Below are 25,275 nucleotides of genomic sequence, written 5' to 3' on the forward strand. Positions count from 1 at the left end.
CACACAATGATGAAATCGCCTAACAGTGCATTTCTCAGAACATATGCCTGCTGTTAAGTCACACATGACTGACTATATTTGAATGGCTTAGCGAAACCAGGTCAGTTAGGTTGACCCTCAGCCAAGTGCTATTTGCTCCCGTCCCATCTTGGCCTAGAGAACTGGGACCTCTCATGACGGGGTTCATTTACACTATCCATAGAGTGCCCCCTACTGCCTCGCTTAGGTGAGGATGAAAGGTTACGCTTGAGAACCTTTCCTTCTCTTTAGGATGGTTTAGAGGATGCTATACATCCTTTACTCTGGCAGATTTTGGGGTAGCTGCATCCTCCTCCAGAAACCCATGTCCTACATTCCAGTATGTTTGGATCTGCCTCAGGTTACCTCCCTGATGCCACACAGGACCTCAGAGTCCATGGGGAACACTGCCCAGGGCTTCTTTCTTCTCTGCATCGACTGGGCCTTCAGTCTATGGTGAAGCTCCTGTTGTCACAGACCACCCTGCCTTAACTTTATGGGTGGGAAAGTTTTCCAGTCTGGTTTCTCCACCTGGCTGAAAGCTTCGTGAAACTTTCTTGAACTTAAGACCCTGCTCATGATGAAATTAGCAGTGGCTATTTATTTTACCCTTCCAAAGAGGAAGCAGGCTCCATGCTAAGAGCCTTCATACATTTTCACCTGGAATCCTTGCCCTGGGAGACAGGTATTCCTATTCCTCTTTCCCAGAGGTGCAAGTAGGTAAGTATTACAGCTTGCCTGTAGTCACAGGGTTGGTAAGTGCTACCACTTGACCTTGATCTGTGCTATACCAGACCTCATGTGGTTAGCCATTGGTGTGTGTTGCTTCTTGGTATCCGATGCTGTCTTTTGCACAGAACTTTTACACATAAGGGACTCTGCTTATTTCTTTTTTGGAGTTCACAATCAACAAACATTAACAAAATGTTTGTTGATGGAGTAAAGAATAATGATAATAGCTAACAGTTATACAGTGCTAATTTTGTTAACTCAGTGTTCTAGGCACTTAATGGACATATACATCACACCAATTCCAAGAGGGAGGTACTATTATTGCCCCCACTTTACAGGTAAAGAAGGAGGGGTGTTTTCTCCAGGGCTGCTTGCCTTAGCCTACTGCGAACAACTGATCCCAGTTCTGTGCAGTTCAGTGCCTGATTCTCCTAGCTGTCAAAGTGGAATGAAAAGCATGACAGAAGGAAGAGAAAAATGGGTTTGTAATCAGAGAATTTGGTCCAAATACTGGGCTAGTCATTCACTCACTGTGCAAGGCTATGTCAGTCACCTGATGTCTCAGCCTGTGTTCTCACCTCTAGCTACAATGGGGACAATAAATCCTGTCCTCCAGGGTCATGTGAGAACTAAGTGATAATCAGTGAGGGGTGCCTGGCACGTGCAGGTGTTCAGTAAATGTAAAGGAAAATGCCAGTTCCCTTTTCAGCTGCACCCTACATCCTGAGGCAGCTCAGCGTTTTTGCCATGCAGATCCCAAGTGAAGAGATAAGACCCCTAGAACGCACCACTTATATTTTGGTTAGTCTTTGACAGATGACATGGGGGAAAAAAACCCAGAGGCTTAAACTGTGCTGCTGTTTGTATGTGTCAGTGGCTATACTTGTCAGCAGATGCTCTGTAGAGATGGACATAGGGGAGTCCATTTTCTTTGGCCAGAATAAAATCTAACACACTCATGGGAATAGGATCCAGTAGGAGGTTCTACCCGTCATTTTGCGTCACTTTATAGGATTTTGGGATGAAAGAGATAAGTCAAATGCAGGTCAAGGAAAACAACAAAAAATAAGATCTGGAATCAATACCACAAAGCCACTGCTATTTTTAATATCTTTTTGGGGTGGAGGTTAGGGCTCTATCATGAATTACGCAGCGCCCATTAAGCTAAATATGAAGGGCAATTAACACAGCATCACTGCAGCTCTGTGTAACTGGGCTCTGCTGTCCACATCTGAGTTAGCGTAAGGTGGTGTGCAGACACTCAGTTTCTCAGATATACAACATCTCTCTACATACACTGTCCTGGGACTGTGTCAGACCACCAGGCGGAGCAGCTCAAGCAGCTGAGCTCTTCTTCCCTCAGACTTGGCAGTTGTGGGATCACAGGTTTATCTCTTTGACTCTCCTGTGAAATGAATATTAACTACCAGGCTCTGCTTACTTCCCGGGTGGTGGTGAGGGCCAAGGAGAGGGGTGGATAAAGCTTCTTGGAAAGCTGGCCTGAGGGTTCAGCAGGTCCAGATCTGTGTTTAGCTCTGAGCTTTGCAGGGGTGAGGGGTAACTGGATCTTGTACCCAGTCAGGGGTTTAGGCACCAGCAGGACCAGCGGCTCATACACAGGCTGGCCCAGATCTACCCTTCTCCAAAGCAGAAGGAAGCATTAAGATTTCCCCTGCCTTGAGGATGTGGTGCTTGAGGTCAGAGAAAGCTGAATTCAAATGCAGCTCTATCAGTATACCCTTGGGCTAGGGCTTATCATCTCAGAACCTCATTTTCTTATCTGAAAAATACAAAGGAGATAACATCATCTACCCAGAAGGCAAGTAGAAAATGAGAGGTAATGTTTTAAAGTGCCTGGGGCCTGGAGGTGGCAATACGTAGTAGCTCCTAAGATTAGTTCTTTTCAAGTCTACTCCTGAAGTTCATTTTCACCCCATTTTATCTGCATTACAATTCAGGACATAGGGGATTCTAACTAGCTCTGGTCTGTAACTTCCAGCAAAAGACGGGGGGCTGATTTTTCTGGATGGCAGACTATGGCATTTTGGGGAAGTTGTATTTGAGGTTTAAACTTAAAGAGCGTGCCATTTGGAGAATATTTTCTGTCTCTAAGTGAGTTGATTTCCTTTTATGCCTTAATAGTTGCAAACAAATTGCTGGAAGATGGCAGAAGAGAGACTTGGCAGCATCGCTTGCCAGAGTGAGCTCTAACCTGCTGCCTCCAGGAATGAGAAGCTGCAGTGCCTTTGTAATAGGCAGCCCAGACCTACCACGAGCCAGCCTGTTCACCAAAGCCTGTGGATTCCTGCCATCAGCAGCACGGACAGCAGCATTCATTCTAGGTCTTGTTGGAGAGAATAACCTCTAGATGTCTGTGCCAATCCAAAGCTTCCCTGACAGAAATGCTCTTTAGGGAAGATGCTCTAAAAGGGAAGGAGACTCTCCTCTCTTCCCCAGGTTCTCCAAGTGTGTGTCTGACTTTGACCACGTCAGACCACCAGGAAGCTTGGTGCTTGACCATTAGTTTCTCCCAGAATCACCTTTACAGAGATTTACTTACACGCTATGCCCTGATTTCATGCAATAGCCCTGAGAAAACATTTTTTTTTTTTTATTAATTAGAAAACTGCTGTCAGGGACACTGACCATTCCGTCACTCAGTCTCTTACATAAAAAACGTTTCCTCCATAAGAAACATATTTTAGAGTTTATTTCTAGGAACATCTACTTTTTTTTTTTTTTTTTAAGAAAACAGTATGTTCCTTCTTTTCTGATAATGGGAACAGTGCAACTTACTGACGCCAAGAGGCTCAGAATCAAATCTGAGGCTCATCCCCAGCAACTAGAGTTTATGATTAGCATACTTGACGTATGCTCCATTTCTTGGTTTTGATTTTCTCTTTTATTAACCATATATGTGTCCTTTGATACATATGTATATCTCCTCTATTATAAATAATATATAGGGAAATACATATGCACATATACTATACATACACACAAATGCTTTATTATAAGTGGAGTCAAATCCTTTCTTGATGCCTGATGGAAGTACCTGGAGGATGATAATGTTTAAGATCCACTTACTCAAAGGGTTCATCTTCAAATAACCTTTTTTAGCATCTGTATCTCTGGGACATCTCACAAATTTAAGGAATCTGGGTTATAGCTTTGAACCCTCTATGGTCTTTGAAAAATCATTTAATCTCTCCAGCCTCCATATAATACCATGTGCCCCAATTACCTAATCAAGTGCTATGGGGATCAAATAAAATAATGAATGCCCTTTGAATTTAGGCGGTTTAGCAGCTCAAACCTTTCCAATTTCCAGATCAGCATTGCCTGATGAGGAAAATGCAACTGGGAGCAGTGAGGAAGAAGACTAAAATTGATTAAGCACTTTGCTTGATATTTTTTGATTGCCCTTCCTGATCTTTTCTCTAACCTTCTCCACCAGGAGCTGACCTCTTTAGACTGTGTCCACTGGGCTCCTTTGCCCTCTGGTTTCAGCCAACAGGAGACAAAGGCAGGAGAATGGGGGATGGGAGAAGAGGGAGGGTGGCGTTCTTCCTCTCCCCAGGACCCAGGTTGGGTGGCTGCATTTTTTTAGGGAAGGTCACCGCTTCTGCCAGGAGGACCCTCCTCTAGCCACAGGTACAGACAGCTTCGGCTATACTTCTCTCCAGCATTACATAACAGCTCCCTCTGTTGCTAACCTGGGGGGCTCTGTCATCCCTCAAGGTTCTCCCAAGTCCTGTCCATACCTGTGGAAATAGCTGCTTCTCCCAACTCTCCTAAATTACCCTGTTTGAAGGTGCCCTCTGTCTCCTGCTGGTATCTGACGTACAGGTACAATCCTCATGAAAACTCCCTGAGATAAACATTATTGCTCATTTTATATACGAGAAAAAAATAGTTAAATGTACTTCCCAAGGTCATATACGTTGTAACCCAAAGAGCTAAGTATCAAACTTAGACATGTCTTGTGCCCTTTCTCACTGGCTTATGTCCTTTTAGGTGGGCACACTTTTTAAAATTGCTTTTAGGTTCTGGGGTACATGTGCAGATCATGCAGGATTGTTGCCTAGGTACATACATGGCAATGTGGTTTGCTGCCTCCATCCCCCCTTCACCTATATCTGGCATTTCTCCCCATGTTATCTCTCTCCAACCTCCCCACCCCCCGCTGTCTTTCCCCTATACCCCTCAACAGACTCCAGTGTGTGATGCTCCCCTCCCTGTGTCCATGTGTTCTCATTGTTCAACACCCACCTATGAGTGAGAACATGCGGTGTTTGATTTTCTGTTCTTGTGTCAGTTTGCTGAGAATGATGGTTTCCAGATTCATCCATGTCCCTAAAAGGACAGGAACTCATTGTTTTTTATGGCCGCATAGTATTCCATGGTGTGTATGTGCCACATTTTCCTTGTCCAGTTGGGCAAAATGTTTTTGAAACTATTTTTGTTCATTCCCTTTCTTTTCCTTTTCCCCACACTAAAACACAATCTAATACAATATATAAATGAAACTATCTGGCTTAAATAATATTGAAAGAAAGCCTTTGTCAACAATGAGACACAGGATTCACCTGCTGCCTCTTATTATCTTATGTTTTACTTTTTTAAAAAAGCTATAAATAGCACCTAATTGTATGCGACAGTGAAAAGCACAAGACTGTCAAGAAAAAGTCTGAGATGGCATTGCCTCTGGTAGTTGTACTGATAAAAACATATCCCAGAAAAAATTTAAAATAAAAAAGATTAAATTCTCCTGTCTACTTGGGGCTGGATTCTTAGCATACTCTATGTGTCCCTGTCAACTCTGGAGACAGAAAGAAATAGAAGTTTAAATATTTAATTTAATTTTTCTAGTTCTTGGCAAGAGCAAAGAGAGAGAGGCATTCATTTGTAGAGTCTGAAATTTCTTCTATAAACACTTTACATTCTAGGGGATAAAATACACATACATACTTTTAAACTGTTACATATAGCTGCCTTTTAAGATACTTAGAATAGGCTCTTATTGCTCCTTCTTAAAGTGTCTGGTTGAAAAACCCTGATGCTTTTGTGAAGGGACTGCAAGAAAATGGGGGTGGTGTGGAAGGAATAGGTGAAGACCCTTAAGGTCCATCCCCAGGGTGGCCCTTAGAGGACTATCCTGGGAAACCTAGAGGTCTTTAGCTCTTTGCACATACAGTGAACCCCCAGGATGTATGAGCTTCCTTTATTAATGGTAAAATGCTTGATCAGCCTTTGATAAACAGAGACTCAGCAAATCTTTAGTTGGTGCTCAGATTTAGAGCAGATATATTGCTGGAAGTAACTACACCACACAGAATTCATTATTCAGCAGTGGATTATTTCATAATCAACCTTGCCTGCATTGGGCAGAGAGAGCCAAGTAAGGTTACAGAGCAGGCCTGAGAGAAAAAAGCCATTTGAGGAGTGTGTGTGTGTGTGTGTGTGTGTGTGTGTGTGTGTATTTAGGGGGTGGTGGTGGAAGGATTAAAAGCGAAATTAAGTCCCAGTCCAACTCTGAGTGGGGGTATTGGTAATACTTTATTTATTTTATTTTTAAATTAAATTAAATTAATTATTATTTTTGAGATGGAGTCTCTCTCTTGTTACCCAGGCTGGAGTACAGTGGCACAATCTCGGCTCACTGCAACCTCAATCTCCCGGGTTCAAGCGATTCTCCTGCCTCAGACTCCAGAGTAGCTGGGACTACAGGTGCTTGCCACCACGCCTGGCTAACTTTTTGTATTTTTAGTAGAGACAGGGTTTTATTGTGTTAGCCAGGATGGCCTTGATCTCCTGACCTCATGATCCACTAGCCTCAGCATCCCAAAGTGCTGAGATTACAGGCGTAAGCCACCGGGCCCAGCCAATACTTTATTTCTTAAGCCAAGTGGTGAGTAAGCAGGTGTTTATCACATAAGTTACATCATAGTTTATCATCATAGTTTGCACTTTTGAAAACTGTAAACTTAAAACTGCTCTAAAAGTAACATTTTGAAAAAATGTTTGCAGCAAAATTGAGCAGAAGGTACAGACAGTTCGCTTACACAACTTGTTCTAGGTATGCACTGTTCTGCACTACAGCATCTCCTACCGGTGGTACGTTTGTTACAATCGCTAAACCTACATTGACACATCATCACCCAGAGTTTATAGTACACTTTGAATTTATGTATTTTAGCAGCTCAAACCTTTCCAATTTCTGTCCTGAGGTCTGTTCCAATTTCTGTACTCTAATTACATCAGAGGACACTTTTAGTATTACACATTCTATGGATTTGGACAAATTGACAGATGTGTATCCACCATTAGAGTATCCTAAGTAGAAGTTTCACTGTCCTAAAAATCCTCTGTGGTCTCCCTATTCATACATATATATAGATGAAGTCTTGCTCTGTCACCCAGGCTGGAGTGCGGTGGTATGATCTTGGCTCACTGCAACCTCTGCCTCCTGGTTCAAGTGATTCTCCTGCCTCAGCCTCCTGAGTAGCTGGGACTACAGGCATGCAACACCACATGCCCAGCTAATTTTTGTGTTTTTGGTAGAGATAGGGTTTCACTATGTTGGCCAGGCTAGTCTTGAACTCCTGATCTCAAGTGATCCACCCGCTTCTGCCTCTCAAAGTGCTAGGATTACAGGTGTGAGCCACTATGCCTGGCCTACTTATACCTTTTTGAATGCAGAATATATTCATAATAATTTTTTTTTCAAAAAGAGTGACTAGGTAAGTGGTAAGTGAAATGTGAATAACATATATATGAAAAATATATATATATTTTTGAGACAGAGTCTCACTCTGTCGCCCAGGCTGGAGTGCAGTGGTGCGATCTTGGCTCACTACAACCTCTGCTTCCCTGGTTCAAGCAATTCTTCTGCTTTGGCCTAGCAAGTAGCTGGGATTACAGGCGCCTGCCACCATGCCCAGCTGATTTTTGTATTTTTTTTAGTAGAGACAGGGTTTCACCATGTTGGCCGGGCTGGTCTTGAACTCCTGACCTCAGGTGATCTACCAGCCTCAGCCTCCCAAAGTGCTAGGATTACAGGCATGAGCCACCATGCCTGGCCAACAGATTTTTTTCAAAATAAAATTTTGGGAGTGAAAAGGTGAGAGAACAAGTAAAAGCTCTAGATGTGGCACATGCAGGTAGTGGTCCTGACCACATTTACAGGATGAAGGGAAGATGCAGCTTGGGAGAAGGTACTCCAATGTGGAGAAAAAGAAAGTAATTGACAGATGCCAACCTCCGGAGGGACCCAAGGGGAGGGGATTGAGAACTCAGTAGGACTAGTAGGCTCTGGGACAGCAAAATGACAGAGACAGAGATGAGAATATAAAAGGGTGAAAATAAAGAAAAGATTTGAGGTGAGAGAAGGAATTTGGAGAAGTTGTCACTGATGAGTTTTATCCCAGCAGGGGTTGGTGGGGTTCAATGAGGGTGGAGGCGTGCTGAAGGCTTGGGCAAAGAGGAGGAGGTTTGGAGCCATTTCTGAAAGGAATGTGGGAGGAACCTACAAGGAATGAATGAAAGAGGTACCAAGTGGCAGGGAGTGGGCTGCAGAGGCTAGAGGTGTTTATATAGATGTATCATTATGTTTGGGGTCTTTCTCCAGCTATGCTCATCTGCCTAGGAATGGAGGTGGAGAAGGCAGATAGGGGGTGGGTGTGTGGGTGTAGTCCTGGATGGAGGGTTTTCAAGGTGGGAGAAAGCAACCTGGGGTGATGACAACGTCTAGGCATGACAGGACAGGACACTGTCTGTCTATATTTACCTTCGAGAGGGATCTCTCTGGGTAGCTCTGCTCTTGAGCACCAAAGACTGAAAGGTGAGGAGGCCAGCAAGTTGTAGGTTGCAGTAAGATCTGAGCCAGCTGCAGGTCCCACAGCCTGTAACTGAGACCCTAGGTTTATTTTGCCCCAGGAATCCCCCAACAGTTCTGAAACACCTGTAATGTTAAAGGGGGCTGAGGATAACTCTGTACACAGTTTTTATATTGATGGTGAGATATTCTGGTTTGTATTCAGCCTTCATAGCAGGAAGTAGCCTGGGACACAGCTAGAATTTACCCACTTTATTTTAACTACCACGTGCTGTGTAGTAATGATTGCAAACCACATGCCCCGTTTCTCTCCTGTGGAATTTTCAGCTAGAAAACTCCCTGCTGCTCTTGTGCATAGTTTTGGTCTTTAGTTGTTAGGAATTACACCAAGGGTGCCAGTTTTGGGAACTCAGTAAATTTTACTAGCATCCAGAAAGGAGGAAAAAGACTAACATTAACACATCAAAACATGTTAAAAATTGTAATTCTACAGATTTCATGGCAAAGAGAATTCAGTTTCAAATCTACTGCCCCCAGGAGTGGTTTTGCTGGAGTAAGAACAGTCAAACTGGCAGAGTTATTCTAACATCACAACAATGCAACCAGGTTGGAAATTAATTTTCCTGGGAGGATTTTAGAAAGGCATGCCAGGCAGTTCAATAGCCTCAAGGAAGTTGGGCATTCTGAGTTCTGATTCTGAACTTTCTACATAACTGGATGTCTTAGTAACTGGGAGCTTCTTGAAGCATATATTTATTCATCTTGTATCCCCAGAGCCTGGTATAAGGTGTGGCATATGTTGTATACTTCATGAATCCATAATATAGAATAAGTAATATAATATAGAATGAATCACTATTGGAGTAGAAATCAGCTGCCTGTATGATGTTATAAAATATTTCCATTTGGTAGCATCATTTTCTGGCCCTGCCTTATTATGGAAAGGAAAACTGTCATGGTAGTGGTGAATAAAAAGCCTTCCTTCCAGAGGCAAACTGCTGGGAGTGCATCCCTGCTGCATTGCCTATGAGTCAAATAGCTCACTGAGCTATGGTGTCCTCTGGTATACAATGAACATCTATAAAATGGAAACAGTCTACCTATACCTACTTCACAGGTTATCACGGGGGTGAAATGAGATAATTTAGGCAAAGTCCCTGGCATACAGCAAAGTGACAAAAATGCGAGGGAATTGGGAGTCTTTTAGCTGTTGTTATCACCTTCTTTGCTAAACCTCTCAAAGATTCACTTTTCATCCTATTCTTGCCGGCTGAGATTTTCTGAGGTATACTAAACATGGAAGGTATCAATACTCATAGAGAAGCTCTGAAGATCAGTTAAGGTACAGAACCTAGCACAGTATCCAGGCCATAATACACCTTGCCATAATGCAAGTACCCAGGTCATAATACATGCTTACTGAAAGGAGGAATGTTGAAAGAAATTTGCTTTCAATTTCTGTCAATTAAAAAACATACAAGTTAGTTCTTTTTTTTTTTTTTTTTTAGACGGAGTCTCACTCTGTTGCCAGAGTGCAGTGGAGTGCAGTGACATGATCTAGGCTCACTGCAACCTCCGCCTCCAGGGTTCAAAAGATTCTCCTACCTCAGGTCCCCAAGTAGCTGGGATTATAGGTGTGTACCACCACGCCCAGCTAATTTTTATGTATTTTTAGTAGAGACTAAGTTTCACCATTTTGGCCAGGATGGTCTCGAACTTCTGACCTCATGATCTACCCACCTCGGCCTCCCAAAGTGCTGGGATTACAGGCGTGAGCCACCGCGCCCGGCCACAAGTTATTTCTACTAAGCAAGTGATTTAAAGATTCTCATGTGTACAATAAAATTTTTGGATTCTTAGATTTAATAATACACTAAAATTAGTGAAAGTATCTGGAGGTTGATGATTCTCAAATTGCACTACATAAGAGCCTCCTGGTTAACTCAAAAATTCCTGGAGTCAGAATCAGGAGATCTGGGCAGAGTGCAGGCATTAGCATTTTAAACCAATCCTGCAGATGGTTCTGATGTTACATTTTAGGGCAGCCGATAGGCCTCCATTGAGAAACTCCAGGGGTTACCTAAAAATGTGATGGATACTCATCTAAATGCAAGAATCTCTATTCCTTTACTATTAGGGTTCCTTCTTTTTCTCATATGGTTGAAAGAATAACGGGACTGAAATTACCTTCAGTCATAGATCGGGTTGGGAGATGCTGGGTCCAGGCAAGTTTTGGTGTTCTGCAAGCATGGACACACTTAAATATTTGCCCTAAAGACCTAGATTTATTTCAGCTCACGCCTGTAATCCCAGCATATTAGGAGGCCAAGGCAGGCAGATCGCTTGAGGTCAGGAGTTGGAGACCAGCCTAGGCGACATGGTGAAACCTCGTCTCTACTAAAAATACAAATATTAACTGGTGTGGTGGCATGCACCTGTAATCCCAGCTACTCGGGAAGCTGAGGCAATAGAATCACTTGAATCTAGGAGGTGGAGGTGGCAGTGAGCCGAGATTGCGCCACTGCACTCCAGACTGGGTGACAGAATAAGACTCTGTCTAAAAAAAAAGATCTGGAGTTATTTGGACACCCATATGTCTGAAAAACATTCAGAAGGACATTCTTTTGGATTGTTAAACTAGGAGCATATCTGTTTCTCAGTCTGACATTTCAGGAGGACTGTATTTTGTCCTTCAGGATGAAAGGAAGAAATATTCTGCAACACCATTATAAATAATTCAAAATCCCAGAGAGCTTAATGTGAAACTTAAGAATGTGACTTGCAGTCACACTCCAAGTCCAACAAGAATGCATCTTGATCAGCATTAAAAGTCTGTTACTAGAAAATAAATGGTAGGTAGGCTCCTCAGTCTGCAGGGAGGATGTCCTGTGTATTTTTATGCTGGACTTCGCTAAGGATTTAAACTCCCCCAGTCTGGGCTCTACATTTAACCTCCGGTTGAGGTCATCGGTCTGTTCCATCATGACACGGTGTTGCACGGTATGGCTCTCCCCTCCTCACTAATCTATTGTGGTAAATGTTGTCTTGAAAGGGTCTTAAGATTCAATTATTAATCAGAACCAATTTAACAGGCTGCTGACGCCAGGAATGAAGTTTTTTTTCAATTTGCAAAGCTGGGATAAGCTGATCAAGGAGAATGGTACGATTTCACAGGAAATACATTAAGCTTCCCACGCCTGCCTAAAGAGCTTACGGAGGTTCACAAGAGTGCAGAGAAAGGTGTGTTTGGGTGGATACGTTAATAGTCAATGGAGAGTAATTACGAGAAATTATACACCATTGCAGGCCTCACTTTATAGAAAGTTTTTTTTGACCTGGGAGGAAGGGCCAAGGTGTTCTACTCTCTCTTTAAAAAAATCTCATTTAAAATGTAGCCCCACACATTTTACTTAGACAAATGGTGCCATGAAAGTGATATTTTCTTAATTCTGCTTTATTCCCTTTTTTCATACTGAAGCTATGAGAAATTACAAGCTTATTAATTGTCTTTTGAGGCGCCAGACTTCAGACTGGCAGGTGATAAATGACCCAAATCATTTGTAATATGCTGGAAGTATGGACAATCTGTGTTGAGTATAAGAAGATATATTGTTGAAGAGATTTTCTCATAATTAATGAATTGATCTCACATTGCCCTGTGCATGTAGGAGGTTACCACCTAGAGTATACCATCCCAAAATATGTTTCTTTAGTATAAGGATAATTTTGAGAAACTGCAGACACAGGAGAAGCTCTGAAGACAGGGTAGGAGTTCTGTTTTGTAAGGGAAATTGACATCCATATAGGAAATCTCCATTCAAAAGGATGAACTTCCATACTGAGTAAAGAAGGATGACTCTAAGTCAGACTTACCAATGAAGAAGGCACTTAAATACGTATAACAAACCTTCCACTTGTTTACCACGCTTTTCCTGGTCATCTCCCCCTAACTGGCCCCTGCAATACCCTTCTTTCTTTGTTTCAGCTGAAGATGATATTTAAGCCTGAAATTAATGCCACCTCCTTGAAATTTGCTCATGTCTCTGGGTATCTCCTATGTATACATGAAGTTATGTTCATAAACTTCTGTTTGTTTTTATCTTGTTAACCTGTGTTTTATTACAGGGGTTCATCCCAGCTAAGAACTCAGAGGGTAAGAGAAGAATTGTTTCTCTTCCCCTGTGATGCTTGTCTAAATGCAAGCTCCTCTTTCCTCTTTACTTTTACGTTTCCTTCTTTTTTTCCCCTTGAGCATAAATGGATAATAAGATTGAAATTACCTACAGTCAGAGATTGGGAACTGTTTTTCCCTCAAAGGATTAAAATTTTACCTCTAACATTGTGTAGGGGCAAATATGAACATCTCCAAGTCAAGGTGGGAACTAAGCTGCAGGTAGGACCAGCCACATTATTTGCAGACCCAGTGTTAAATGAAAATTGTTCAAAAAGCTGTAAAAAGTGCTGCTAAAGGTACTAAAATACAAACATTTTCCTTTTTTCCTGGGGTCTCTCTCATCTTGTGGAATTTTGAAAATATACTTTTTAATGTCATTCTAAGTAAATAAAAGTAAAAAATCAAATTAGCACCAATTTACTATTCATTTTTATTTCATGCAATGCCAGTTTAAATGCAATATCAGAGGACTGAACTCATCTGTATAATCACTGAAGTCACGCAACCTGCAGTTTGTCCCTGGAAGGCACCGTATGCTGGCCAGAAAAGGCAAACACTGACAGATTCCAGAAGGTTGGAAGGAGGAAGAGAAAGGTCCCCCAGGCACAAAGTAGGCTCAAGTGGACTGACTGAAAGCACTCTCTCTCGCATGGGGGTACTTAGGATCCTCACAGGCTCATTATCCCCTGACTTGAGGAACCTTCCCTTCTCACTGGTGGTATCCTCAACCCGCGGCAGACAAATGACCCCAAGGTATTGTAATATCTCTACTAGGTAACTGGATCAAGGTGGGCAATAGGCTTGCTCTTCATTGAGCTGTGGATGTCGTCCACTGTCCACCAGACACACTGTAGCACTGTCAGTCCTGAGAAGGGACAGACACTGCTATTCTCTATCCTGAGATGCTTCAGGATAGATGTGTTCAACTATGATCTTCCCCTCTGTGCCCAGACCCCTGCCTGGGGCAGATGGTGGCAGTGGTTACTGGGCAGGCACAGGGAAAGCAGGCTGGGCAGGGCTCAGGGTTTCAGGGTGCAGGAGAGTGGGCTGAGAATCCATCTGCAGGGAGGTGGGGATGGGACTGGGAAGAGGGTGGAGGGAGGAGGAGGCAGCAGGAAGCTGGTCCCATGAACAGTCTCCCTGCCTCCCATCCCCCACGTGCTTCACTGTCCCATCAGACTTCACTTACAAAACACATTCAAAGATACGACTATTAACAATGTCAAGACTGTGGCTGCAGAGTATTAAACCACAAGCATGGGGGCCCCTGTGAGCTTGGATCCCTGTGGGACTGCACTGGTCACGTGGCCCTGGTGTCGGAGCAAAGAACATGGAGCTGGCCCTGGGGGCAGGAGCAAAGGACAGGTAGCGAGATGAAAGTCAGAGCTTCCTGCCAGCATGGCCAGCCCGGCCTATTCCCAACTCCCAAACAGGGTTCTTCCTAACCAGGACAGCTCTGTGAAGAGTGGCTTTGCTCTCTGGACAAAAGCCTTCTCTTCTCTTTACTATTGCCCTACTTTCAGCATGGCCCTCTTCCTCCACCTGCCTTCCCTGCCTGGTGTCCTGATCCCCACTGCTGGGGGCAGCAGGCTGCACATTTCTGGACACAGAGTAAGTTTAAAATTCCAATAATTTGTGGCTTCTCTTTGGATTTTTCCTCTGCTGCTCTGCCCTTTCTTGCTTCTCTTCTCTCTCCGTCTATCTGAGAGAGGAGAGATCTGCCTTTTAATTATGTCTTACAGTTAATTAAGGTGGTATTCACTGCCTGGTAGGATGCATGTGGCTTCAGAAGTTAATGCTGGTGAGGGTCTTTGAGCTGTTAGGGGTATGTGTGAGGGTTAGGGGGTTTCTGCTGTCCAGGATTGTGAGAAGCCCAACCAGAAAAAATGAAAGAGAGAGAGGGAAAAAAGCTGGTGGAAGTCACAGAAGCATGGAAAAGTTGGGAAAAGGAATTTGGGGAAATGGACAAGGGAAAGACATAGAAGGGAGAAGGGAGGAATGTTGGAAGGACCCAGCTTTTCCCTTGCTCTACCCACATGGTTTGAAAATAGAGACTTGAGCCTGAGAAAGTCACTACCCAAGCAGATGGTATCTTTGCAGTGCTGATGCCTAGGCAATGTGGACCCTAGGTAGAGTGGCAAGGAGCTTCAGCACCAAGTCTCTTGCTCTGCTCCTGTCAAATTCTTGAAAACATGACTGTCTATCCTTAGTTCTCTTGGGGTACATCCCAAAAAATTAGTGCCCCATGAAGGTGTGGGTGGTCTGGAGAGAAGTGGAGGGTTGGGTGGGGGAGGTAAGTGGTACAGAAGAACAATGTTCGGGAGCTCCGGTAGGCCCAGAGCTGCGTTGAGGAGAGTTTGGACTTTATATCTACAACAATCTTTACAAATATGAATTGAATTTTGCCAGGGTGACCAGTGCGATGGCTGTATAAGTCAAGTATACTCATAACCTCAAATTTTGGAAGCCATTTTTTCCCCCTAGAAGTTTGATAATCAGCTATCCTCTTGAGTCCTATTGGGAAAGCATCTCTAAATCTCCAATTCTCCAAGAAGGAAGAAGGGGTAACTTGCCCTCTGATGGACTCACAGCCTAGAGATACCTCATGGCTTCTTGGTTGAGCCCAGCATACCAGCCCAGAGACCCAGACTCCCAAGGAGATGTGTCTCCATGCCCAGAAAACACCCAGCCACAGGCGTCCTGTTCTTTCTGTTCTCTCAGTAATTCAAATTTCTTTCCAGAGAAATATTTCTTTTTTGAGTTATTATGCAGATGCCACTGAGATTTTCCTTACAGGGGCAGCAAAAACAAATGTGTCAAAGTAAACATTACAACCCCATCCAAAGACTTGGAATACTGTAATATACTTGCTGAGATCTCTTTCATGACTGGCAAGACATGAGAACAATATTTATCTCTGAGAGAGAAGGTAAAATTGGTAGCAAAGATGGCGCTATTCCTTCTAGAGCAGAATCTGTCAAAGTGGTGGCCTGTGGGTTTCCCACATCAGAATTACCTGGATGATGGTCAAAAAGCAATTTACGCACACCATGGCAGAACTTCTAAATCTCTATGGGTGAGGGATCAGAACCTACATTTTAAATACTGGGAGTTTTACTCTTTTTTTTTTTGTAATATTTTTTTCCAAGAATGGATACTCTTCTTTCTACAGACACTTGAGAATCAGTGTTTGCAGTAGTGGCTCTAAAATCTTGGTAGGCGGTCTCAGAATCACCCAGAGGGCTTATAGAACACAGATTCCTGGGGCTCACCTCCACAATTTCTGATTTAGCAGGTCTGGGGTCTGAAAATGTCCATTTCTAATAAATTCCTTGGTGATGCTGCTGGTCTGGAGACTACATTTTGAGAGCCACTAGTTTGGAACAATTAAAACAATTTAGTTTCATGTCAGTCAGGTGTAACCTACTTCCTGTCCTGGGGAAGCCCTCTGCATCAGAGTGTTAGAGGTAGTGGTGGTGCTGGGCTTGTTTTCTGTCTATCTAGGAGGTAGATGTCTGGGGAAGAAGTTGTTGGGGCTCAGAAAACAATACCCAAAAATGAAGGCCTCAGAAGTAGACTCAGAAGCAAAAGATCTTCTCTGACCTTCTCCTGCCCTCCTGTCTCCCAGTCACATTCTCTCTCAAGGCTAGCCATAGAAACTATAATGGCAGAAACCGCAATTACTTTTGCATGAACCTAATAGAATCCCTTTTCCCCAAGGCTGGTCACAGAAACCAGAACCCTCTTTTTCCGAAGCCAGCCATAACATCTAAATATATGACTCTCATATTCCCTCTGCTCTAGCTGTATAAAGACTGACCATAAAGACATGTTCTGATTCACCTTATTTGACTATAGGCCATAAGGCCCCCACTCCAGAGAGGGTCCTGCCCACACCCAGAAGGAAGGAATGCTGGCTCAGAGACAACAAGGAGAATCCAGATAGAGAAGCCTTGCTAGGTTTCCCCACTCTGTCTATTAGCATTAGAGCCTAACCTTTTATCCAATCACGTTTCTATTGGCTGTCCCTACTTTGTTGAACCTCAGCATAAAAATGGGCAGTTTCCCCTGTATCTTTGGATCTTCATTCTGAAGGCTCCCAGAAATACATGGGAAATTAATTTGTATGCCTTTTCTCCTAGCAATCCATCTGCCTCATGTCACTGACTTTTCAGTGAACCTTAAGTGGGCCAAGGGCCTTGGTCCCCACACAGTGCAGGGTCACCCAGCAGCCCCCAAGAGCCAGGCCGGTCCGTGCAGGGCTCTGAGGGAGCAAACTAATGTGTCTCTGTCAGATGGCTAGGCTCTGTTGGCTAGCTCTTCAGACTCTTGGAAGCTCAGTTAGTTTAAGGCCTGGCCAAATCTAGAGCTTCTAGTAGTTCCCAGAACTAAACTGGAGTAACTAGAAGCAGAAAGGAAGGCACAGTTGGCTGGGCATGGTGACTCACACCTGTAATCCCAGAACTTTGGGAGGCTGAGGTGGGCAGATGGCTTGAGCCCAGGAGTTCAAGACCAGACCGGGCAACACAGTAAAACTCCATCTCTACTAAAAATAAAAAAATCAGCCAGGTGTGGTAGCACATTCCTGCAGTCCCAGCTACTCGGGTGGGAGGCTGAGGTAGGAGGATAGCTTGAATCCAGAAGTGAAGGTTCAGTGAGTTGAGATTGTGCCACTGTACTCCAGCCCCTAGCAATCTGGCAATCTGGGTGACAGTGAGATCTTGTCTAAAAAAAAAAAAAAAAAAAAAAAAAAAAAAAGGCAGAGTTCTCATCATCACCATAGCTAACCGGGAAGCCAGCTTGGCATATTCACATGCTGACATGCTACCAGGCCTCCAGGCTGATATTTTAGGGTCTCAGGCCATAGACGCGCCCCTTCTTCCATTTAGGAAGTATTTCAGGCTGAGGCTTGCACAGACAGTGGAGTGCTTTGCTGTGGCTCAGGGGCAGCCCACAGGACTCCTTCCCTCCTTCCCTCCTTTCTTCCTCTTCCCCTTCCCCTTCCCTTCTCCTTCCCTTCCTCTCCCTCCCTCTCTTTCCTCAGACACCTGCAGTTTCCAATTTGGTCACTAGAGGTCTCAGCAGGACAACGATTATCCTAGGAAAGGGCAAAGAAAGACCTGAAGAAGCCTGAAACCCACCCCTACTCCAAGCTGGCTGACTGTTGTTTGGGGGCTCTCCAGCAAAGGGAGAACTAAGGCAAGGAGCTCGTGACTCCTGCCTGCCTGCCCAGCATCCTCAGCAGGAAGACCAACTAGTCTTGTGTGGCTGCCCAAGGATGCCATTTTCCTCTTCAAACAGTGCTACAGTTATCACAGGAGAAGGGGTGGTAACACCAGGGCAGTGACAGCTGCCAAGGAGGGCCTGTAGTCCCCTTCCACTATCTCCATTATTTGAGGCTGCTTCCCTCAAATGACATGGTGGACTGGCATCTTTCAATCTTACGTGAAGTGCTGTGCAGAGGCAGCATCAAGGGTCCCCTTGGACAACCCTTCCAGCCAGATGTGCTGCCTCTCAGTCCCTTCTGCCAAAACTCTGGAGCTGAAATTCTATCCTGGTAATACTTTCTGAGGCCATAGCTTTTTGTGGTGCTATTTGTCCAGCAGCATTAGAACCTAAGACGTACACAAGAAATGATCCACCTTTGTGATTTTCCCTATTCAACCATAAGCTGTCCTGCTCCTCCCACCAGATTTTGAATCAGTGTCAGATTGAGGGAAGGCTGATGCAGACTAGATGTGTGATTTTGAAAAAAGTTGTGTTTTCGGCCAAACTTGATATATGAAAACCCGAATGAACCAAAATGTTAAATCAAGCGATGATTTCTTTGTTCTCCAAAAAAGATTCATCATAGCTGGGCACAGTGGCTCACTCCTGTAATCCCAGCACTTTGGGAGGCCAAGGCAGGTGGGTTACTTGAGGTCAGAAATTTGAGAGCAGCCTGGCCAACATGGCAAAACCTTGCCTCTATTAAAAAATACAAAATATTAGCTGGATGTGGTGACGCGTGCCTGTAGTCCCAGCTACTTGGGAGGCTGAGGCAGGAGAATCACTCAAACCCGGGAGTCAGAGGTTGCAGTGAGGTGAGATCACGCCATTTCACTCCAGACTGGGCAAAAGAGCAAGACTCCCTCTCCAAGAAGAAAAAAATCATCTTAAAAATGCCATTTACTTACCATGGAAAGAGAAAGCTCTGTAAAAAAAATGACATTGCATATTTGGTTAATATCTGTAATTCCATAATTTTATGTAAATGAAGGGTGCATCTCAAAACTCTGCTGAAAGCTGGCATGTGTGGATTTCTGTTTTTGCTTTATTGGCTTTCCAATTATTCTTGGACTACCTCAGAGACTTCCCTGGCCTTGTTAACTTGGTTAGCAATAGACTGAAAAGGAGAGAATGTAACCTTGTACACCTGCTGGGTCTGCTCAAGGTCCAGAGCTCTGATCAGTGGTATCTCAGGAAGGAGAGAAGTATACACTAGCCGGATAACCCCAAACTACTGAAACTAGCAGATTTGAGATGACCACACCGGATCTTGCCACATCTACCCGAGTTTGATAGGTCCATATAAAGGGGACAGGCTGCGTGCTCATCTGCACCTTCTCCTTCCTGCCCTTGTTCATCTTTAGTTAGTAACAGAAACCCACAAAGCACTTGCTCCTAGAGGCTGTCCCCGTTTGCAAAGCCTGACTATAACTTTTTTCATAATCCTACAGTGGAAAACGAATGTTGCCGGGAGGAAACTGCATGAAAAACAGCCTGAGGTTACTCAGCAAATTCAGCATCATGTACTTTTGAAATCAGCTGATTTCAAACTCATTTGACAGATGAGGAGCCCAAGGTCCCTAGAGGCATAGCAACATTCTTAAGTTCACCCAGATATTTCATGGCAGAGTCAGGACAGGGACCTGGGGTCCTTTCTTGGGATGTAGGCTCCTTCACTTTTAAAAAGCTCTCCTGGTAGTGTATAAGAGATTCTCTTCCAGAGAGAAATGAGCTGGGACATCACACCAAGAAAGATACCTTGATGGGAAGAGGAGGATTAAGTTTTAATCCAGGCTCTGTCCCCATCTTGGGCAAGTTACTTTCTCTCTTGAAACTTTGGCCATTTTCTATGAATTAAGGGATTTGGAGTAAAGGCTCCATCTCTAAAGACTCATCAGCTCTAGAATCCTGTTTCTAAATGACAGGTTGGGGGTCTCAGCACTGCAGGGGCTTGGGCAGTGCTCAGTCACATTTCATGAGAGCCCCTCTAATTTTATGTTCTTGTCATCTCTGGCAACTGACTTGGAAAGTTTCCTCCAAATTCCCATTTAACACACACTAGAAACTTCAGTGACAGTTCCAACCCCACAATCACAGTCAGGATCATATTTTAAATGTTCCAGGTATGCTCTTAGGCACAAATACCTCCTTTCCAATTTATTCTGTAAGTCGAACTTATCACATAATGAAATCACTCAGTTTGGAGATACAGTTAATGGAAAATGAAGGAACACCGTAAGGAATTGTGTGTGCCCACACATGTGTGTGTCTATGTGAACAGTATAATGAAAGGCCACTATAGTCCCTATCTGGCTTGAAACACCATTATTCTTTTTCCTTCGTAGTCACAGTTTTGTTCCACATATATATGTGTTTCCATCACATACCTATGTGTACACAGGGAACATAATAGATGAGAAGATGACCTTTTCTCTCCATGGCTCATTTTAGCTGTTACTTGGCACAATGGTGTTTACTCTCACTTAGCATTCACTCTACGGAGACTCCCTCAGCAGTGATCCCCCTAAGGGTGGTGGTCCTAGAGCACATTGCATAGCAAAGGCAAGGTTTGTACAGAGATGCCCACATGCGTGGGTCCACACTGTGTAGTGGTATGTTGCAGTGAGAGCGTGGACGCACGCCTAGAATCCTAAAAGCTGATCATCCAAGTGCTCATTGTCAGAGAACAAGAAGCAAAAGCATCCCCCAGGACTCCCCAGCTCCTTCCAGGGGAGGTGCCAGGCTGACAGCTGCAAGTGCCAGGGATTGTGGGAGAGAGAAGCACGAAAATAAAATCAGAAACAAAGACAGAAGATCCGTGGCTTGAAAGCGGCAGTTTCATGCGGCCCAAGGGCTAAGCGCTGAAAGCGGGAATCAGAGAACAGCAGAGAAAACATGCGGGAACGGAAGGCGGAAGCGCACACAACACAGCTGAACCCACGAAGCCATGCTCACACTTACATGGTGTGGTCTCACACTACCTTAGTTTGCCTTAAGCATTTCCATCATCTGAGAGTGTGGGAGGAAAAAACAGAACGGTTAAAGGTAAAATAAGTTAAGAGCTCACGCTTTGTTTTTTAAAGATTAAAACTAACAATGTCATTCCTGGTCATTCCTTGGTGATTCACAGTGAGGAAAATCATAGTTCTGAGAGCCAGACTGCCTGGTTCATACTTCAGTCCTGCTACTTGCTAGCTGTGGGACTGGGCAAGTGTCTTATCTTCCCCTGCCTCAGTTTCCTAATCGTAAAATGGGCTAATAGCAGCACTTACCTTATAACGTTGTGGTGAGGACGGAATGAATTACCGCATGGGAATACTCAGAGGCTAGGCACAGTGGCTCAAGCCTGTAATCCCAGCACTTTGGGAGGCTGAGGCAGATGAGTCATTTGAGGTCAGGAGTTTGAGACCAGCCTGACCAACATGGTGAAGCCCCGGTTTTACTAAAAATTGAAAATTTAGCTGGGCATGGTGGTGGGTGCCTGTAATCCCTGCTACACCAGAGTCTGAGGCAGGGAGAATTGCTTTAATTCAGGAGGCAAAGGTTGCAGTGAGCTGAGATCATGCCACTGCACTCCAGCTCGGGCGACAGTGAAATTTCATCTCAAAAAAAGAGAAAAGAAATACTTAGAATATCTCTATTATTCCATAAGCCCAAGGAAAGAATATTCCTAGTCAATACTAAGTATTATCTAAGAGTTAGATATTATTGTTGTTTTTATGCAATACCACCCAAAGGAGAGGAAAAAGAAGTGAAAGTCAAGGACTTAGAATTTTAGGACTTAGAGAATTTTACTCAATAAGAAAAATAAGAGAAAAAGACAAGAGTTAGAAACACACAGATTGAGCAATAGTTCCAAGTGTGTTCAACTTCTTTGAGGACATCATTTCACATTCTGGATTATCCTAAAGCAATTCAGAGTAGCTTTAAAAGAAAGATAAGTAAAAATCAATTGTACACACACAGATCAATTAGAACTCTAAAGCATGGTTCACGCTGGATGCTTCAAGGCTATGTACACATTCTCTGGTATTGTCCTGCCATGCTGTCATCTTGCATTTTCTCAATTGCCTCCATCTAGTACCTCACAGAGAATTGCTGAAAGGTGCCAGTGCATGGAAGGGGGTTTGGGGGTGATGGTGGTGTGAGTGCCAACTGGTTGATGAAGTCATGCAGGCAGGTGAACTTCTCTCCCCCATTCTTTCCCAGAATCATTTTCATTAGCTTTGCCCTCACTTGGCAGGATATTGTGGTCAAATGGAAGAATGGGACACTCAGTCTAAAAGGCACCTGCAAGCAAAATGCCCGTGGAGGACCTGGGTGTGAGTCTGCCTTTGCTGAGCATGCTCTGAGTCCCTAGTTGGTCAGCACCAGTGCCCGGTTAGTTCCTCACTTTTCCTCAAATTGAATCCCAGTCTCTTCACCTCCCGGTGGTGCATTTGCACACGTAGACGGGTCTATTGACACAGGTCATATTTAAAAGCGTGTAGCATTCCCTGAAACTCAAATTAATGGGTTGTCATCTCCTTCTGGACACCCAATTCCTTTCCCTCCAACACCTCCTATCTGACTGATAGCTTCTCATTTCCTGCTTCCCATCTGGCCCTCTTCTTACTTTTCTCTTTTGGATGCTTGTATTCATCACAGGCCCGAGATAGTTTTCAGAATAGAAGGTCCAGGCCTCTTCTCTAAGTTTCTTTCTGCTCCTTCTCACTTTTTCAAAGGCATGAATGACTGTGTTGGCTCTTTTCAGGATGTATTTGCATGAAGTGACTTGATTATATGAAGTTGGGTGTCAGAAACATCATTTCAAATGAGAAATGAAAAGTGACCTTGGAAGTTTTTAGCTGGTAGAATACAGAGAGGAAGAATGTTGAGTCCATTGGGTAACCTTGCCTAACTCACCTTTCCAGAAAGGGTGAGTCACAGACTGCCTTCGCTCCCTGAAACACAGAGGGCATAAATGTGGGCTCAGCTTCCATCAAGGTGCATTCTTCCACCACGAAGGTGGAGGAGTGTATGCTTATCTGTGAGTCTACACTGTTGTGGTCTGAGAAGACCTCTGCTCTGAGCAGGGTTTTAATCTGGATCATTAAAAAAATATGTACATGCACTCCAGAGTTGAATTCCCCAGCTGAGTAGCTGCCAGTTGGGCTGCAGGCTCCCAGAGTCTAGGCCTGGGTTTTTATTTCTTGGGCAGCCTCTCACTATGTCAAGTACAGCATGCCTCACGCTTCAGGTAGGGGTTAGGGCTTCCAGGAATGGCAGCTTTATTTGTCTGGCAGGGAGGTTGGCTTTTTAAAGACATAGTCTTAGATCTTTCCAATCACAGGTACTGTTTCAAGGACACAGATTATAGTGCTCATGCTCTGGAACACAGAGAGACACCTTGATCTGTTCAACACCTTTTTGAAGGGATGCTATTTATGTCATTGGAATGTTGCTCAGGCAAAAGTGCAAACAGGCAAAAGAGGCAGAAGATACTTAGAGAAGCAAAGACATTGTCAACCAGGAAAAGGAGGTATATTGAATTGATGTTTGCAGAAATAGAGACATTTAAACAGAATTATTAAGCAATTAACCAAATTATAACCAGACTAGAAAATACAAGATGATTTCACAGGAAATCATTTCAAATAAGTAATTATCTTGCCTTGGAATCATTATCTTGCATTTGGTTCCAAAACAGATGAAGAAGGCCATTATTTTACAGAAGAGATAGAGGCAGTTATGCTTTTTGTTTCGAGGAGACAAGCAATGCCACGTCTCCTGGAGCGTCAGTGAGCTCATCAGCCTGCAGGACTCCATCTGGAGGGCTGGAGTTCTCAATGCAGTGAAGACAGCCATGGCATCATCATCCCATACACTGTGAATTTTAGTAAAGAGTTCAATGGCAGTCACTTCTACGGTCTACTCTGGGTTCCAGGGCCCAATCCCCTCCCAAGGCAGGCCATGTATATTCTCAGGTGTAAGCTGTCAGGCTAGGTTTTGGTGGGTAGCCCATGTAGGGAAAAGCACCCCCTGCAAAAGGTTCTACCACTAGAGGAGGAGCTGATGTCTGAGTAACCTTGAGAGTATTTTGCTATGCTATGCTTAACTCATCAAAATCACTGATTTTTTTTTAAAGAGAGAGAGAGAGAGAGTGTGTGTGTGTGTGTGTGTGTGTGTGTGTGTATTGATCAGAACAGACATGCTGGTTATGGTAGTTGGGAATAGTTTAGAAACTAATTTTAATCCTCTATAAAAGTGCTCTCTAGGACAGATGAAATAGTCATGGTGGAGAAAGGTAGGGAGCAGAGAGAGAGAGAGAGAGAGAGGAGAGAGTGGGGAGAATGAGTGTGAGGAAGGGGAGGACAGGAAGTGGTTCCCACTGGATTTGCACCCTGATAGATAAAGCCTCATCCACCCTCTTTTATCTCTTCTCTTGCTTTCTCTGGTGTCAGGAGTGGAGAAACTATTTGCCTTGAGATCTCCTGAAACAATAGAGGAGCAATGAGGACCACATCAATAAAGCATAATTCTTTTGAGGGAGTATAAAATGCCCTACTCTCTTTTGGAATCAGTAAGGGGAAATATAAAACTCAAATAAATTGGTGCAAAAATTATTTTAAAGATCCTTCCGGTTTTATATTATAGCTAGTAAAAAGAGGCAGTTGAGAGGAGACAAGAGAGATAGAGAAAGCCAACAGGTAGTGAGATTCACAGAAGGAGCAAAAAAGAGATAAAAATGAAAGATCTGCGCACAGAAAGTCATACATGGGAAAGCAGACATGTGATGGCTTAGGGACAGCCACATACAGGTACCCCCAAAGACACACACACACACACACACACACACACACACCCCACATAATGCATTGTAATACATATTGACTTGAATCAGTATCATTGTTTGATCATCATTCCATTTTCCACAGACACAAACAAGGATGCAATGTCCTGATCCATACCCCTAGGATGCAGAAAATCACTCGAGGTGAAGATGGGCTTTATGCAGAACGTGGACTGCAGGCCAATGAGGAAGGTTCCGTCTTAGCTACATAGCCACATCTCATGAAAAACCTCTTCTGGGTCTCCCTGACCCCTGAAAATGATCCCTGGGATCATAGGGGTCATATTCCAATTAAGGCAACTGGATGTACTTTTTGTGCATTTTTATATAAGATGGGAGAGGATTTCTTAGGGAAAAGGAAGATCAATGCCCCTACCAAAAGGCAGGCGAAGCTTGCTGGCACCATGCATGTGT

General features: G+C 43.9%; 1 protein-coding gene across 3 annotated transcripts in view; it reads right to left on the minus strand.

The window, feature by feature from the left end:
• LHFPL3 (LHFPL tetraspan subfamily member 3) overlaps nucleotides 1-25,275 on the minus strand; it is a 538,720-nt gene that overhangs the window by 35,467 nt on the left and 477,978 nt on the right. Inside the window, exon 3 of one of the 3 annotated variants that reach the window (XM_012456386.2) lies at nucleotides 20,991-21,038. The exons of 1 other annotated variant lie outside the window; for it this stretch is intronic. In XM_012456386.2, coding sequence (XP_012311809.1) covers nucleotides 21,022-21,038 — 17 coding nt within the window. In that variant the 3' untranslated portion in view covers nucleotides 20,991-21,021. The remainder of the gene's footprint in view (nucleotides 1-20,990; nucleotides 21,039-25,275) is intronic. One more of the 3 variants, XM_012456395.3, reaches the window with a different exon arrangement.

Source organism: Aotus nancymaae, unplaced genomic scaffold, assembly GCF_030222135.1.
Source record: "Aotus nancymaae isolate 86718 unplaced genomic scaffold, 86718_ANA_hifiasm-v0.15.2.pri h1tg000002l, whole genome shotgun sequence".
Lineage (NCBI taxonomy): Eukaryota > Metazoa > Chordata > Mammalia > Primates > Aotidae > Aotus > Aotus nancymaae.